The sequence below is a fragment of the Anser brachyrhynchus genome (genome assembly GCF_964034855.1).
Source record: "Anser brachyrhynchus genome assembly, chromosome: 4".
Classification (NCBI taxonomy): Eukaryota; Metazoa; Chordata; class Aves; order Anseriformes; family Anatidae; genus Anser; species Anser brachyrhynchus.
Window position 1 is genome coordinate 75,035,970 of NC_137698.1, and position 18,427 is coordinate 75,054,396.

Below are 18,427 nucleotides of genomic sequence, written 5' to 3' on the forward strand. Positions count from 1 at the left end.
TTATTTGGTGAATATATATAAGTACCTACATGGAGAACAGAGTTATTATAACAAACATCCTCAATTGCACAGATAAATTGTGGATAAAACTGTAAGTGATAAAAAATATGAAATATCCATATTTAAATTACAGCTGGAGTAGTTAGCTTTACTACTGAGGGGAATTCACTGGTGAACTCACCTGGCATAACTGATTAAAGATTATGTATTAGTGAAAGATTTCTAATAAAAAACTTGGGATGATGATGTTTTGATTCATAGTTTTGGTCTTCCTGAATATGGAAAACACCAGGTATTGTTAATATATTCAAGGTAAATAAATCTGGGTGCTACTACAAACATTTAAACACCGTTTGTTGCAGATTTCTCAGTATACTCCCCTGCCACAGGAATATGGAAAAGCCAACGCAACATCACTGATTAGGAACATTTGGGCAATGAGAATAGTTTTGACATTCGTGCAGTACCAACTAAACAGCTGCTGTCTTGGCACAAAAGAACAAGTACAGGTATGAGGCATATGAGGTATGATGTGTGCATTATCATAATCACTTTGCTTGTTAGAGCCTAGGTAACGGAATACGGCAGGATAGAGTACACTGACCTGTACGCTGCATAAGCTAAAGCAACACAGGCAGTCCCGTACAACTCTAGTGTACATATGACACTAGGATTTGCAGATGATGCCTTTCATATTTGCATATTTTGTTCTGGATGAATAAACTTAATTACTCGAGGGCCCATATTTGAAATTTTGCCTTATATATGTAGATTGCATTTTTATTTGTTTTTAAATCAAAGCTGCTATGGCTTTTGTTCAAAATCATGAGATTTCTTGATTATAATTTCTTTTTCTATATCAGTTCAAAGCTCCATTGTTAACCATGCCATTCTATCCTCAAGTCTTTGACATGGCTTCTCCTTGTTCAGCTTCTGTGATTTTTGAGCATGTCTGAATGCCCTCCTTTATTTCTGATGTATTTTCTTGCAAATGATCTTTTAATTCTCCTCAGAAGTACATACTGTTTTTACTGAACTTTTTGGCTTCCTAAACAGCACTAGCCCCTCTATTTCTATCCTGCACATTTCCCATGTGCAGGATAGAAATTCTAGCTTCTCATATTTGAACCTTCCCTTCACTGATCCCCTTATTTCTGTTTGAATTTTCATAATCTAAGAGAGGTGTTCTTTGACTGAACTCTTCTTTCTTACAGTGAAACTCCCACACTAGATGTTGTATGACATAGTATATTAAGGTCATAAATTGAAACAACTAGTTAGGAACTGTCATCAATCCCATAATACACATGATCAATTAATTAAAATGATACCAAGAACTCTTGATTGTATTATTATCAAATTTCAATCATATAGACTGCTATGTGATTGGATTGTATGAGATAGCAGACATAAATAGGTACTAGAACTTGTGGAAGTCATTTTATTTTGGGAAACTGTACCACATGAATCACACAGCACAGCAGCGTGATCAGACTGAAGAAGCAAGCCTCTAGCTAAGCAGGTGTTATTCACTGGAAAATATTTTTTAAAAATTACTCAGTGATTAAAAAGGGAGTAATTGGACTTCATCTCTTTTACGCAGGCAGTAAATAAACATGGTTAGAAGTTAAACATCTTTCAAAATCAGCTAACTGGAAAATATTGGGAAATTACTGGGAATAATTTTTTTTCTGCAAGGAGAAGAAAACATTTCTCATGAAAATAACTCTTTTTAAGAGTATGTAAAGAAAAGCTATATTAAAAAAAATTGAAGAAGTGGTCAAAGTACATTTTAATTTATAGGAAGTTCTCCAGAAATATATATTTTTCCCAAGAAGAAAAAGCACATAATGAAATTGTTTAGTCATTTGCTTGTGAATGGTGACCTACAGGAAATCAGATAACAGAAAACCAATAGTAGCTTTATGTCTGCACAAAGCCAGAAATGCATTCAAATTGACATGGAGATTCCAAAGCAATTTACCTCTCCCTTTCTTTCCTTTTTTTTTTTTTTCTTTTAATTTTTATTTTAAATCTTCTATTCTTTCTGGAGACAGAAGGGAAGAGAAAAAAACAAAATCACGCAACCAAAAAAAAGCAGACAACCACACATCATTGCTCACAGGCTGCTAACTTTATGTAGCATGTGTTTATTATGTGCATCACAGAAAGAAGCACAAACAAATAAAATTATCCTTCAACCCTTTTGGTGTTGCTATAAGACGTAGAAGCTTAGCAATCTAAGAATAAAGGAAAGGGACGAATGAATAGAAAATGATTGCTCAAGATAACATGAATAATATGATAGATTGTAGTGTCTTTGTTAGTTTATTAGAGAGAACAAATTTTAGAAACAGAACCAAGAAGCCCTCAGATAAGGAATTTATGACCCTTTTGACCATCCTGTATTCCTGTTTTTTATCAGAAACTTCTCAGGGCAGGTGCTGAGGGACAGCCTTCATCATCTGCTGTAGCCAACTTCTCTATTCCCAAACTGCTGAATTTTACCCACGTTTCTGTGTTAACAATGCAGCCTGTACAGGAAGCCTGTTACAGGAAGGTTCTACAGTCTCCTATAAGAGACTTTATAAACTTCAGAGCTGTACCCATATTGCCTGAAGGTAGTGATGACTCTGGTATGAAAACAATCTCGAAAGCTTAGACATTGATTATTTAACTCCTTTAATAACTTATCTTCTTCAGGGATGGGTACACAAGAGCCTTGGAAAGGCACAGAACAGCAGTTATTTCTAGCCTCACCTTTTCCATAAGGTGACTTCATCTCGGTGTTAATCTAGAAACCAGAAGAGGAAACAGGTACAGATCCCAGCAGGCTACCAATATAGTTTACCTAGTGGCTACTGTAAGTAAAAAAAAAAAAAAAAAAAAAAAAAAGGGTTTACTATAGCATAGCTTTCTGGCATTCTGGAAGACTTCTAGGTCATTTTCCTTAAAGACATATACCTCCGAGCTGAAGAGATGAAGAGATGGACTACCTAGATCTAGCTGCAATAGGGACCCAGAAGATGTAACTACAAAGAGTTCAAGCTTTTCATACTCTCATTTCAGATAACTGGATTTGTGGTTTTAACAATCTTCAATATATTCATGATGTTTACTAGGAATAAAGAGCATCTGTTGCCCATGCAGGGAAGAAAGGCCTGAGATGGAAATTCAAACTAAAATGAGCAGATGAAAACACTAGGACACAGAGATAGTCCACAGCTTTAATTTCAAAGAAAACCTCTCAACTTGAAGGGCTTGAATTAAACTAATCTGTGACCTTCTTAACATTCCTTGATTAGAACCAAGGATTACTATCTTCTCAATATTATTTATCTAGCTTAGTTAATGTCAAGTAAAATAACAGAATAAAAGCTAATCAGTCTCCAACACGAATTCCAGGGAGTGTACATTTTTCTTGATGGAAGTTGGATATAGACGCTATGAAAGAATATTGACACTTTTTCTTCATTACCAGAAGCAAAAAGCTAGTCGTACACACAGTGATGTGCACTTAATTATATATATACATATATATATATAAAAGAATAGAACATTTCAAGTATAGGCAGTTTTTATGAGATATATCATGTAGAAACAATCTTTGTTGAACAAAAAAACTGAAAGGGTTGTTAGGCATTGGAATAGGCTGCCCAGGGAAGTGGTTCAGTCACCAGCCCTGGAGGTCTTTAAAAGACGTTTACATTCAGAGCTTAGTGATATGGTTTAATGGAGGACTTGTTAGCGTTAGGTCAGAGGTTGGACTAGGTGATCTTGGAGGTCTCTTCCAACCTAGATGATTCTGTCATTCTTTGAAAAATGTTTCAGAAATGAGCCAATTTTTTTCTTCTTAAGCCTGTTGCTCTAGGTTTTGTCTGTCCTAAATGAAAATCCAATTCAGTTCATGAAGTTATAATAAAGATTTTGTTCTTGTTTTTGTTCTTGATTGGCTTATGAAGATCACTCATAGCGCCTGGAAGTGAGCTACAGTGCCACACTGTAAACCGTCAGAGCTACACTGATCTCATGTGCATTGCAGATTCACGCCAAATAACCTCGCCCTGCAAGTCTGGAGCCTGAAAATCTATGCAAAAATCCTGAAGTCTAGAACCTGAAAATTGAACCTGCAAGTCTATGACCAAAAACACACACACACACACACAAAAAAAAAACACAAAAAACACCACCGGCAGTAACAAACAAAACAAAACAGAACAAAACAAACAAAAAAACCAAATGACTGCGTTAACTGGGTTAAATTTAGTTCTGTTACTGCTAATGTAAATCAGGTCTACATTCACTGTCGTCCAACATAGTAAAATTTTCTTTTACGCTCTTCCCAACCCCGCTTCCTAAATCAAGAAAGCAGAGGTCACAGAGCAGGTCCAAATGCTCATTTTGTGTGCTGTGCATGCTAGCAATTATTCTTCCCTCCTGTCTTGAGTGTGCAAGCCTGGTTCCATATTTATCATGAGAAAAACATACGACCAGTCTGAACTGGGGACATACAAATGCAGTTCTTGGAAAATGAAGAGTAGCTTGCATTGTGCCTTACCAAAGAGTTCAAACACTAACTTTTGTTTTTCCTTGACATTGTTAAAAGAAAAAATAAAACTCTAAACTCCCCAAAGTAATCCCAGTATCCTTTTCAAAATGACAGCTGCATGGTCAGGAGAAAGTTAACAAAGATTCCTGTAAGCTGAACTGGCAAAGATACTATAAAGCAAACAGGAACTGAAATGCTGCTGTTAGGTTTCACCTGCTACAAATTATTATCCAGCCTTGTGATCTTATTGATTTGCTTGCACTATATCAAATTTTAATCATCATAAACCATTTCCTAACACAGTTCTTCCACTACCACATGTTCTTAGTATATAACTTGGATTATTTTGGGCATCCCTGGAAACCTTTAAGCTTATATGACACAAAACTGATAGATATATAAAAGGGTCTATAAAATTCTTCGTAAAAACAATTCATGCAAAATTGGTAGGATACTGTCTTTTCAAAAGACTGTTTTTAGCAATTTCAAACTAGCAGGAAGTAATTCCACACCAAAAGAACAAAAATCCCCTTGATGATAACATTAAAATTGTTGGAAGTGTTTCAAGCAAGAAAAACACAACTGACTAACTCCCATATCTTCACTGATCACCGAATGGTGAAGTCCTTGCTGTTCTTGTATAAGAATATTTTTTAAAAGAAAAACGCATTTAAATCATTAGTAGAATCTATTGGACCTTTCTCCAATCTTTGTTGTGAGGATGAAAAGCCTGATCCAACCCACTATTTCAGTTAGAAGGCTTTATAATTTTAATTTTCACAGTTATTAGTTCAAAGTCAAACGTGCTGATGTCTCCTATCGAAAGCAAGTAAACAGGTTGCTATCATGGCTCTTAAACAGTCTACTTCTGACGAATTTCATCTCCCAGAAAAACTGATTGAATCTAATGATTTAATGAGTCATGTTGGGAAAAAAAAAAAAAAAAGACAAACAACCAGTTAAACAACAACAACTAAAAGTCCAGCAGACTAACAGTTAAACCTAAGAAGTCTTACTAAACAGAATAATAAAAATTAATTAATTAGCTGCCATATAGTGCTGTGATAGATGCATTGAATAAATCTGAGATGATTTATCAGCTAAGTATATTGTGTGGTAGGTATTAGAATTATCTGTCATTAACCTTATGCTATGAATGAAGATGCCTGGATACAGAAGTTAAATGAATTCCCAAGGTCACATTTGAAGCTGGCAATACAACTCAGGCGTTTACTGATTTTCAGTCATTAGAGATAAAAGTTTTAAAAACATTGAAGGGATTCATAAGATAAAGGTCATGATGTGGAAAGGCACCATCATTTCTCTAAATTCAGTTTCAGAACATAAGTTAAGAGATGGCTGCTGAAATATGATTTGAAGAAGGGGGGTTAGCCATCCAAGACTGAAATAGTACCATCTAATTTCTTTATATTTATTTATTTATTGGTACAATCTGAGCCGTTTTGGATGATTCACATCACTGATAGGCTGGGTCTCAGTCTTGAAGTTCTCTGCCTTCTTGGACTCTGGAGGGAGACTGAGACAAGAAAGTTTTTGAACACTGGTACCACAGATGAAGTTCCCCAGGTTTCATGACATACCTTGAACTTCTGACATAGCCTGTAGAGGAATCTGGTTCTGGAAAAATGAGAATTCTTCTTTGTAGTTATTATTCTCAAATGAGAATATTATTCTCAAATGATATGAGGCATATCATAGCAAGCCAAGTGAAAAGCAAAAGACAAACTGTTATGATAAGAAGTGGGAAAGAGAAGACAAAGAAATAATGAAAGGAACTCTTAAAGGGAGATTTAAGTATTCTGTAATATGGACTGCATAAGGAAGTTAACTTCCACAAGCCTCATTTTAACACCATATATTTTTGACAATGTATTGACCATACAAAAAAAAAAAAAATCTCTCCTGTATTCATCAAATATTAAGATTTTTTTTTTCTCAGAATAGTAAAAATGCAGCTCTTACAAGCAGAAGTATTAAAACTTAGGTTATTTTTCCTGACCTTTTGACAGAATTTCAATTGAACTTGGTAAGACATCCAAAAAATTCAGATTCTGATTTTAAAATGAATGATTAATATTATAGAGCTTTCAGAGTATTGGATTTGCAGTGCCAAATTCCTCTAACATAAGCAAGTGCAACTCCATGCACTTCAGTGGAATTGTGTTTGCATATATTAGCATGCAATTCTGGCCCTGTGCCTGGGAAAGGATCTTTCGTTCCACATTCACTTGATTATGTCTCATCTTTAAACCACATTTTACGATCTGCAAAATACTTGACCCACAAAACCACAGAAGCCCATCTGCTCAGATACCATTGTGCATCATTAAGTAAAAATGATGAAACTATTTTAAGTGCAAAATTGTGCGTACAGGGGCCATAAATGTATTCCAAACATTTATTTTCTTGTGCACCTAAAACTCAGGTTTCAAAATTCCATTTCCATAAGAAACTTATTCTTTCAAGATACTTCATTCGACATAATGACAATAATAATAATAATAATAATAATAATAATAATAATAATAATAATAATACTCCTTACAAACAAAAGACTAAGCCCTATCCAGAAGAATATATCCTTGGAAAAGAATATGGACAACAGTCTAGTATCATATGTCAGAGACATACAAGACAATTAATGATCTGCTTCTAGTAGTCTGGAACAATGTAAATGGATGAAAAATATTAGGTTTTCAGGTCAAGACATCTAATGTTGACATCATCTACATTTTAGTCTACAACTGCTAAGAAATCCTTACTCTTCTCTTGAGCTCCAGTACTAGAGATTTAGGACAGTGTCTGTTTTAAGAATAGAAGTCTTTAAAAAGTATAGCTCAATGCCTGTCAAATCAGTAATATCCTTAATATCCTTCCCTCCCAACCAGCTAAAGTACCATTAGTATGGCTAAAGAGAAAGAATACTACAAATTGGCTATAGATTCTTCAAAATAATGCTAGTACAGAGAAGTTAATAGTGCCTCATAATACCAAACACTGAGCTGTACTTGTCTTCAAAAAATACAGGCATTTTTCATAGTTCTTAAACTGTCAGAGGGCAAACTGCAGCAAACATTATCATTTTGTTAAAAGGCCATTCAATGAGCAACCAGCTTTCAATCATTATATTTTATTGTCCCAGTGGTAGAGTTGAGCTATTTCAGTACCATTCGTGAAGCCTTGACGTTACTGTTTGTAGACTTTACACAATAGGTCTCTTCAGAAAGACATGATACTAAATACATACACAGAATACATATCTTGCAGAAGTAAGCATGGTCTTAAGACTATATCTTCTCTATATGTCCTTTTCCTATTTTGGTTTGGCACAACCAGGTCTTAAGCTTAGAGCTGCCTTTGGCCAGTAGCTGATACAGTATTCTGAAGCACCCATTTGGATTTATACTTAGAGATGAAAATCTATTGTGCTGTTAGTAAAGCTGAACTGAAATTTACTTCTTGCTCACAACTTTTAACAAAATACCAGAAATACATTTTAAACACAATTGATTGCTCTAATGATCTACCAAAAATACAGCACATGGTCTTCTCTGCCATGCATCCAGACATTTGCTATGCAATCACCAGCATGGAGTCAACCCAAACTCATGAAGCCTGTATGACAGAACTGTTGCCTCTAACTCTTCAGCTAATTGCTCACTTTTCTCACTTCTCCTAGAGAGAGGATACAGAAATCTAGCTGCATCAGTAGCATCACTTACCTCAACTAACTTGTTGGCGTGCTCACGGAAGACCTGCGCATACTCCTTCACTTCTTTCTCATTACCACTTTTTGCGGCCTCGATGAGAACGAGCAATGGCACATTGGTCTCCAGGAAAGAATCCGATATATGATCCATTACTGCCTTCCGTAGCTGTGACAAAAGAAAGCAGACCAGTAAATTAAAGGAAAATTATCAATATACAGTCCCACAGTATTCACTGATTATTATAACTGAGCATTGATGTGTCACATCTCACAGTATTGGAAGGGAGTTTGGACTTCTTTATCCTTCATTACTCCAAGCTATCCACTTGCAGCAAGCATACCAATACCCAACTGTTAAGGGCCTAGATCTGCAAAACCCTCCTGAGGTTCATGCTGACTTGCACATCTCATCCCACAGGACTGAGTGGATCTATCCAGGACAATGACGATTACCCACATAATACATTGCAAATTGATGAGAATTGAAAGCTGCACACTACTTTAAAAAACAGTTCAGCTCACTTAAAAGCCAAATATGGATTAAGGAGCTTAACTTCAAGCAACCATTAAAAATATTAGCCTGAATATATCTAAGCCTCTGCTAATTCCTGTACTGAATAGTATTCTGCACAGTAATGAGTTTAGCACATTTAGTACATGCCTCGTACTTCATACTCTTTCAAATACCTCCAGCAGGTGTAAACAGAAAACCTTTCTAAGCACTTTCCAGGTAGGATTAGCAAACATACTACAATTTATACGGTGGTGCTTTTTTTTTTTTTTTAAATAAGTTATTGAAGATTTAACACCTGTTATTTCATTAAAAAAATAAAAAATGTTTGAAACTATATTACTGTAAGAATGATGTCACTGACTTCTTCGTTACTAATAACTACTAATTAATGTCAAACTTGACTAAAATTTGAAAGACATCCAGAAAGATGACTAAAATCTTAAATAATTCTTCCTGGAAACTTAATTGCTCTATAGGAGTATGGATCAGAAATGTTTTAGCATGTTTTCTTCTGCTTTTGGGTTGCTAAGAGTGAAAAAAAAAAAAAAAAGTGGACTTAGACACAACAAGCTGGGAGCTGTTTACCATAAGGGTCTGGTTAGCCACAAGTCTCCAAATCATGCATTTTTAGTTAGATGAAACATCAGGCAAGGTAATTTTGTAGTCCAGACTAGACGGCTTTATCTAGACAAGGTGCCACCTGAACAGCCAATCATATTGAAAACTGTTACGTTGTTAGGCATTATATAAATACATGATAGAAGATGCATTTGGAGTTTGACAGCATCACTTGTCAACTCTATTTCAATAAAGAAAAAGCTTACTTTGAATATTTCCATTCAACCCCTTAGTAGTACACTAAAAACAAGCAGCAAAACAAAAGAGTTTTAAACATATCTATGTTTGCATGAGGTATTCCTTTTACTTAAATTACAGTTAAAGCAACTGATGTATTAAGAACAGCAATCCTTAATTCCCGTTAAAAGTTAATTCTGGAAAAATATTTTTCTACTTCCAAAATGATTAAAGGTACTCAGAATAGCTAACACAGTAATACATATAAAGAGTAATGAAAGGAAAAGAAAAAAAGGATGAATGCATCAGAGAGATCTGCCAAGAGCTGGAAGCTGGTGTATTGTAGCTACAACCTATCACATTGTCACCTTGTACTCTCTTTTCCTCTAAATCCATTAATATTCGCTTGCTAACTCTTCTTTTATGCTTATTTTGAAATATTTCAGACTGTCCTTTGGGTCCATTTGTACAGCATCTAACACAATGAGATCCCAAATCATTAATAGCTTTCATAGGTACCAATACATACATTGATACTAATATTATTCCAAACATATCACAGCATTGCCAAAAATGTATATATTTATATAGATACATACGTATGCACACTGAAGATGTCAAGCTTCAGAAAACACTGCAAACAGCATAACGCTGTGAAACCTAAGCTGCAATATGGCCAGATTTCTAATCACTACATATATCTGTCCTTCCCTGCTAAAATAAGGGCATCATATATAGCCAATGTAAATGCTGCCAGAAAGGGTTTGTCTCAAGTTTGCTTAATCACCTTCTGTAGATACTTATCTCCCATCTCTTACTGAGAAACTCTGCTCCTAAGTGGAATGCCTCAGTTTAGTATGTACAGTTAGACTTTTTGAAGTCCAGCATATTGAAATAGACCAAATTTTAGTATTTCCAAATGAACACACAGTGGTTTTAAAAAATCCCATACGCTGTCTCATTTTCAGGAAAAAAACTGTAAAATAAATCTATTTGCTGCAGTTCAATATGAGTGTCAATAAAAACTACTGTTAATTTCACTGTCTGAAAAACTATTCTAAATCTTAAATGAACATTAACATTTTTTCTGTTTACTCTTTATGGGATGATGTTTCAAAGGGTTGAGTTAAATGAAGAAGCAATTCAATTTTTAATCAAGGTTAATGTGCTATTATAGATCTGATTATAAGAATGTGCCCAATGAAACCCTAAGAAAAGTCTCAGGATGTTTAAACACATAGCTTATGTTCATTGGTATTAGAACCGCACATTAGAAGTCAATAAAAAGGACAGATCGAGCATCAGCTAAGCAGCAATTTGGGGCTTACCATTGTAAATATGCAGCAGAGTTGTATCTGAATCAAAATGAATATCCTATTTGTAATGGCAACTGTATATTGCTTTCTGCAGTTCATAGTCTCAGCAGTTGAAAAAAAAATCCTGAATTCTGACTGTCAGAGGTTTGAAAAATAAAAAATTAACAAATCCTATTCTCATACAGTGTGTTATTCATAGATTTCAGCAGCACATTCCTGACCCCTCCTGTAAACAGGCATTATCATTTCTTTAGCAATTGGTTATCTGAGTTTTAGGACACCCTCGCATTGAAGTTGAAAGGTATACTTAATGCTTTTTATATACGCAGGAGACCACAAATTTTGCTATCCATCACCACAGACTATAAAGAATGACTTGACAAAATCATTTATTAGATGTGACAGGAGTGTGAACACAAGACATTCATCCAATAGCTCAAATGGATACATGACAAGGTAATATTAATTGCACAAGACAAGACATTTAAAGGTATTAACTAAGCATTACCAGTCTATTTGATCCAATTAGGGCTATTCATCAAAGTAAATAACTACTGGAAAACTAATCTTGTATGTTCTTTAGTATACTGCAACAAAGTCCAGCCAAAGCGATGGCTTATGCATCCAGAGATTTTATGGTTTCATACAACTGACATCAGCTCAGAAGGGAATGGGAGAAGTCTGTGACCTGAATTTAAATGGTCATAAAACATTCAGCAAAAAAGGTCAAGTTTTACTCTAAAAACAGCATGAGATCTTTTGCAAATGTGTATATTAACAAATGTCTTTGCAATTCCTTAATTTATCCTGTATTCCGATGTAAATATTATGACAAATACTATTACTCACAAGGCAATGGTTTAATTTTTTTCCCTACTGAATTTTACATTGGAGGTAGCTTCAAAGTGTAGATGGTTTCTACTAGATGAAATTCCAGCTGTTAGAGAAAACAAATAAAGGTCTGCTTAATTCTTTTTGTCATGGAGAAAACTTAATTAACATGCAGCTAAAAGAATAATAAATTGGCCAGATGAGCACAAAGATATAAAAGGGAAACATCAAGACCTGGAAATACTTTTAAAAGTATGAATGGTGAAGGCAGCTTTTATGTCTTTCCAGTTCAGTCAATTTAGTCAGTTTATGGTGCACAGAGTCAGTTGCTGTTTTTGATAGCACCGTGTTCTACTGTTCTAAGCACTATTTAGGGCTGTTTTATCATTGTCAATTCACAGCTATAATTGAGCTCAAAGAGGTTAACCTGCCCACTGAAATGATGTTCTCCATGGCTATATAACTATTTTAGAACCAAAATGTCTCAGTGCTACTTACGGTCTGGTAGAGAATTAAATGTCTAATCCTGACACAGGAAGGTAATGTCACAGCAGGAGATTAATGACTCTAACAGATTGTTAAACTTTATAAAGACTGGCAGTATAAAGCTATCTGTAACAAAAGTTTACCAAGGAGCACCTTATTCACCATTTTCTGTTTAACGCGCATTACAGCCCGAATCCAGCTCCGAACAATATGTAGCTGCAAAGCACTGCCATACAGGTATTAATTAAATTGAAAGATATGAAAATAAAACCTTCTCCAGTGTGTCTTCTCCAACATTTTGTGAAACTGAGAACAGCAGAATGAGACAGTGGCCATTAGAAACTGCTGCAATATAATGCTAAAAATAAAATCTCAGTCAGTTCTGCACACTACTGCCTATGAACACATGAACAAAAAATAGCAACTTTGGGGAGATGTGGACGCTAATATTGTTAATTTTGTCTTCATAGACTAAACGGCAAAAAGGTTAACATTTAAAGCATATATCCTGCATGGACACCTAGGTTACAGATTTCTGGAATATACTACATAAAAATATTTTAAGATTTTAGTCTACAAGAAAAAGTTAAGAAGAAGAAATATAAAGTCTGTTTGTACTCCTCTACGTGTTTTTCTGTGTGTGTTGTTTCTTCTTTCTAAAGAGAAGCTTCCATAGTCACAAAAAGACCGGGGATGAATTTACTAATGGAAAGCAACTTCAAATGACTAGCTTTGAGCAGAAATTTGAAAGAGCAGGACAGAAAAGAAAAAGTTCCTCCTAGTCATTGGTCGCTACAAAGGAATTCTCAGTATAGCACATGGCCAGAACAACGGAACTCAATTACGAAGTACTTCAATACTTATTCCCCATTGATTTCACAGCTTTATTTATTTACTTATTTTGTGTGTGCATGTACATGAGTGAAGCATCAGTGAAATCAAAATAATCCAGGGGAGTGAAATAGCTATTTAGTCACAAATGGGAAGGGATTTGTCTACGAAAACTCTTTGTGAAGTTAATCCTTGCCATGATAAGCATACGTAGTAACTTCACTCAGAAGCAGTCAAATCTAACAAGCTTTAAAGGGCAAAAAGTAAGCATTACATGTGTCACACTTGCATTCCTGTAGTCTACTGCTGGTGAACAAACAGGGTGCCATACTAAACATTATATATCACTAGCTTCAATAAGAACTAGAAATTTAGCTAGTGAGAGATTATGACCACTGACTTTGCTAGACCTGTCTACTGGAGCTGCAGGTAATGGCTGAAAAAAGATTGACTGTTCTGAAAAATGGATTTCCCATCATCCTTCCCAAGAGTCACTCAAATTCACAAACTGATCCCACCTTATGGGCAGAGATGATTGACATTTGATACTGCCAATTACCATCCAGCCCTTTCTAAAAAAGCTCTTATTGCAGGGGATCACAGCCTGTTTTTTTGTTTGTTTTGTTTTGTTTTTCCTGTTTGCTTGTTTTGGTTGTTTGTTTTTGTAATTTCCTTGTGGTAATTTCTACAAAGCAGAAACTGAAAACACAGCTTCTAGTATTTCTATTTGTATAGTAGCAAGCAACACTAAAGACGCTTTAAAATGCTTAAGAAATGATGTTACTGAACAAAATGTCAATTAAGAAGCAACTGAAACATCGTAATCCCATTTGGAAATTAAATTCCACATACTCCTTACCATTGCTCATAAATCCATTAAAAGGACAGAGTTTTAAAAGTCTTTGGAAAGGGACTATGTTTTTCACTCCATTTATACCACTCCCTTCCTCCTGCTACTGCATTACTGATAATGGACATCAAAATTTGAAGCTATCTTTATGAACACAAGCTTCTCTGAGTTTTGTTAGCTGATGTGACTACAGGTCATTCTCTGGCTGACATCGCAAAACAGTTTAAGCTTTTATATAAAACTATCATCAATACAATCTTCTCTGATTTTTTTTTTTTTGGGGGGGGGGGATGAAGCAACATTATACACTTCTGTTGAGCATCTCTCACATTTATAAGTGTTTTTAAAACTTCTTTTAATGAAATACGCCGTACTTGTTTCTCTGCAGTGATTACAGGGGTAGGTAGCTTCTAAAGTTCCTGGACTGACTACAAAGATCTCTTGAAGTATGTGAGTTTTTAGGAAGACTCATTATTTGTGGAATAATAGATGAACTATGTGCCGTGATCTACTCATACACAATATATTTTGTCACTGAATTTTGGCTCGTAATTCTTTATCAGCCACTTTGAAAGACAACTCTTTGTACTGGCAACATCACTCAGTTAGAGGGGAAAAAAATAAATCAGACCCTATTACAGAAAGCAAGAACAGCTATAGGTACCACATTCTTTGGATTTTGCCAGACAAAAATAATCCATCACAAGTATTATGTTGCAGATGAAAGTTTTCTTCATTTGATGGAAATATTACACACTGTAGCCTTGCACAAAACTACCTGATATGGGTATAGTTTCCTGAAATATGGCACCATATGTGCATCAGTAAACATTATGTGTAGAGTAAATTAAACTCAGCCTTACAATTAGGCTGTAAGGAAATTACTGCAGACCTGAAAGAGTAAATCAGCAGTATTAAAACACTCTCCATTTCCTCTGAAGCACTTCAGAGCACCATAAAAACCTCAATGTCACAGGGATAAACATCTAGAAGAAATAGATTTTGAGGGAGACAAAGATGCGTACATTCAAATAAGTTCAAGTCAAAAATCGTGATTGATAGTTCATTGCCTATAATTTTTTATATCAGATTTTTTTTCCTAAAAGTCCTTTCTGAAAGTAAATACACCAGTGAGTCTATCACATAGGAGCAGACAAACCAAGGATGCAGTATTTAACAGCATGCCAGTGGGCTTTCAGTCCAAGCTGGTGAAATTCAGAGGTTTTGACTATTTCTGTTGCTTTAAGGATTGGCTATAAATTCAGTGGAAGCTGAAAGAGCAGAGGACTTTATCAAATGGAGCATTACTATCTCTGCTGTACAACACAGCATTACACAAGATTGCTGTCTAATACCTTTGTACAAGCTGACAGGGAAACACAGTAAAAACGTACTGACATACACGCAATGCAGCGCACCCACATTAAATGAATACAAGCACTAAACGTAGCGCTGGCACAGAAATAAATCTGTATTAGCATTTGATAGACGGCTTTCAGAAAGACAGCTTCCAGATTTCCATAATCAAGAGCACTAAAGTCACTGCAGGTGAAAACATAACCTATTAAGCAACAAGGAACAGGTGATGAGTTTCTAATGAGCAAGGGCTGATGTTGCAGGTGGCCTTAGGTTCAAAGACATTCAGACTGACTTATGGCTGGCTCACCTTAAAAAAATGCCAACATTTTGTCAAGGAGCATTTTCATGCGACAGAATGAGGCAATATCACCAATCACGCTCCACATTCCCTTGGGAACAACCCATACCTCATCTTTGGTAATATAGCACAAACTTAGCAAGACTCCTGTGGATCGTCTATTTAAGTATGACCTTGCTTCAACTTTGTCTTCACAAAATAAATCTTTAGTAAATATTCATGTGAGACTAAATTTGAAGTTACAACCCTCTTGGATATTCTGCTGCTACTTCACACTTGCATGACGTTTTGCATCTTCATAACTCTGTATAAACTCTCTTAAAAAATTCTCACTGTGCTACATGAGCTAGGTAAGGTCCATGACCCTCTCTCTCTCTGTTTTTAACTCTCCTTAAATTATATGAATTAATAGAGCCACCTTCAGGATTTATAACCTTAAACGGTGCCCTCTTGTCTGCAACAAAGGACACACAAAACCTACTTTTATGGTAATAAGAGAATTCACCTCTCCAGCCCTCCCAGACACAAGCCTATTGCTGCAGTGTTGACTGGCTCTACAGTGTGGAAGTCAAAGGATTACCTACACAACCTACCTTTAAGCTCCTGTCTTTGGGGTATGTAAATTAGGAAGCAGTTTTCTCACAACTCCCTATATATGAAAAAAAAACGAGCTTTTCCAAAGTACATCCTTAAAGCCCTCCAAACCACTCTCTGAAGGTGAATTCTCCCAGTTGATTGTATAAAAGATTTAAGGAAAGCCATCTTGCTTGTATGATCACCCAGTTCCCATACTTGACACCAGCTGCTATGAACCCTCGGGGGTTTCAGGTTGCTTTTTTTTTTCTCCCAATTCGAATTTTTATTTATTTGTGTGTGCTGCTTAGCTCCTGAAACAAGCTGAAAGGAACTGGTTATCTAATAAATTTGATCAGAACTGGGTTCACTGTTCTTCTGAAGCTCCTAGTTTTGTTTTGCTTCCTAAGCACTCACACTTCCCTTGGGCTTTATCTTAATGTATAGACGCTGTCTGCCTTTAAAGCTGATACAATAGAATATCTAAATTGAGGCAGCTTCACCTTCGGAAGCATCTTAACTTTTCTGTGTTTCAGATTATTCTTCTGAAGATTGGACAGTAACTCTTGCTTGTCTTCGTAGAGCATTTTAGAAGGGGGAGAGGATAGATAAATAATTTAAATCAGTAAATCATGATTCAGGACAGCAAGATTTCATTTTTAGGTGCAGCTGGCCCTCCCTTCAGCACGTGACAAGTCATCCAGTTTGTGAGACAGCAGCTTGTCAGTAAAATGATGATGATACAATTTCCGCTTTTGGAGGGGGTCCTGTGTTTTCTTCATAGTTTTTAGTCACTGTAAAGAAGCAAGTACTTGAAGATAGAGAGAAATTTAAGTCCACAGACTGAAAACATTATATAAGTGTCTATTCACGACATTGTATGGGTTAGATGCGATAAAACCTGTTCCAACAGAACACGGTTTTTCAGTTTTAGGTGTCCCTTTAGTCTAATTGCATGAGCTAATACTCATGTTTTTTATTCTGAGAGCCTCTCTGGAGTCTACATCAATTTTTGGCAGGTTCCAAAGTACTAAACAATTTTATTTTTTTAACCACTAATAGCATTCATAAACAGTAGTGATACAACTGAATTTAAGTGGAAAAGACCAACATAAACAGCAAATGGAGACAGGCTGCCTCTCAAGAGCTAGAAGAAAAAAAAAAAGATATGACAAATACTGCTAAGCACATTATGAAGCCTGTTATCTAATTCAAATTGTTGTAACTCATATTGAAGAAAGTACACAAAACTCTGAGTACTTTCAGAGACCTACAAAGTGAATAAAAACTGAGCATGATCAAGAAGTTCTCTTCAAGACCTTTTACCAAATTTGCATGAATAAATTACAGGAGGTGTTTTCCTCATCTTCCTTCACTCTTTTAAAAGTTTGACTTGTAGCCTAGTATAGCTACTGAAACAACGCTGTCAAGGACTAAAAGTTAAGGAGTATATTAACTGTAGTTGTGCAGTTGAAGGGAAGTATACTGGAGACTATGACTGATACCTAATGAATACTGTGTCTGTAGTCCACCAAGTATCTTACAACGGTGTACATAAGAGCACAGCATAGCCCAATTAATCTAAATGACCAATTGTGTAGGGAAATTTGTAATGTGAAGTCGGTAGCTGGCTGGCCAGTGTACCAACACAGATGCCAGCTGGTCAGCCACCCCACAGGTACCAGCTGGCCTGTCGGCACAGCGGGTGCCAGGATCAGCATCAGTCCTTCCTGCATTTTACCTGCCAGCCCAGAGTAACAATGGAGCTACTGTAGAAGAGACAGCAGCAGAGAGGAGAGGGATGGATATGAGAAGAAAAAAATACGAAAATCAGAGATCATAAGGGAAGACCTGAGATTCTATTTGCAGGAAGACCAATACTGACAACACAATTGTACAGAAAACAAGTCTTCATTAATTCAGTTGTTCTCAATTTTGTTTTCAGTCCTGTGTCTACAAAATATGTATTCCTCAGAGGCTTGCAGGATGTTGTCTGGAAAAGACAATCTGAGAAGAAGAAATTTTTGCTAAAAAGAAATGCTAAATTGGAATGTTTTGCTTCAGAGAGGAGTGTGAAGAACAGCAGCAGTAAGCTATGTGCTGGTGAGACTTGTCTGCTTCCAAGAATTCATACAACCATGAAAACAAGCATGGGTATTTCAAGAAATAATGAAAGCTTTTCATATATAAAATCACTGTTCTAGTTACTACTTGTATGCAACTACTAATAGGATGTTGATATTACTCAATTTTTGTTCATTTATTTGTTTTTGTGGTGCTGTGCGGTACGATAGC

General features: G+C 35.7%; 1 protein-coding gene across 13 annotated transcripts in view; it reads right to left on the reverse strand.

Annotated features, from left to right (window-relative positions):
* CTNNA2 (catenin alpha 2) overlaps positions 1–18,427 on the reverse strand; it is a 475,915-nt gene that overhangs the window by 93,159 nt on the left and 364,329 nt on the right. For all 13 annotated transcript variants that reach the window (XM_080590833.1, XM_080590842.1, XM_080590843.1 and 10 more), the window contains one exon: positions 8,293–8,445. In XM_080590833.1, the coding sequence (XP_080446959.1) occupies positions 8,293–8,445 (153 nt within the window). The remainder of the gene's footprint in view (positions 1–8,292; positions 8,446–18,427) is intronic.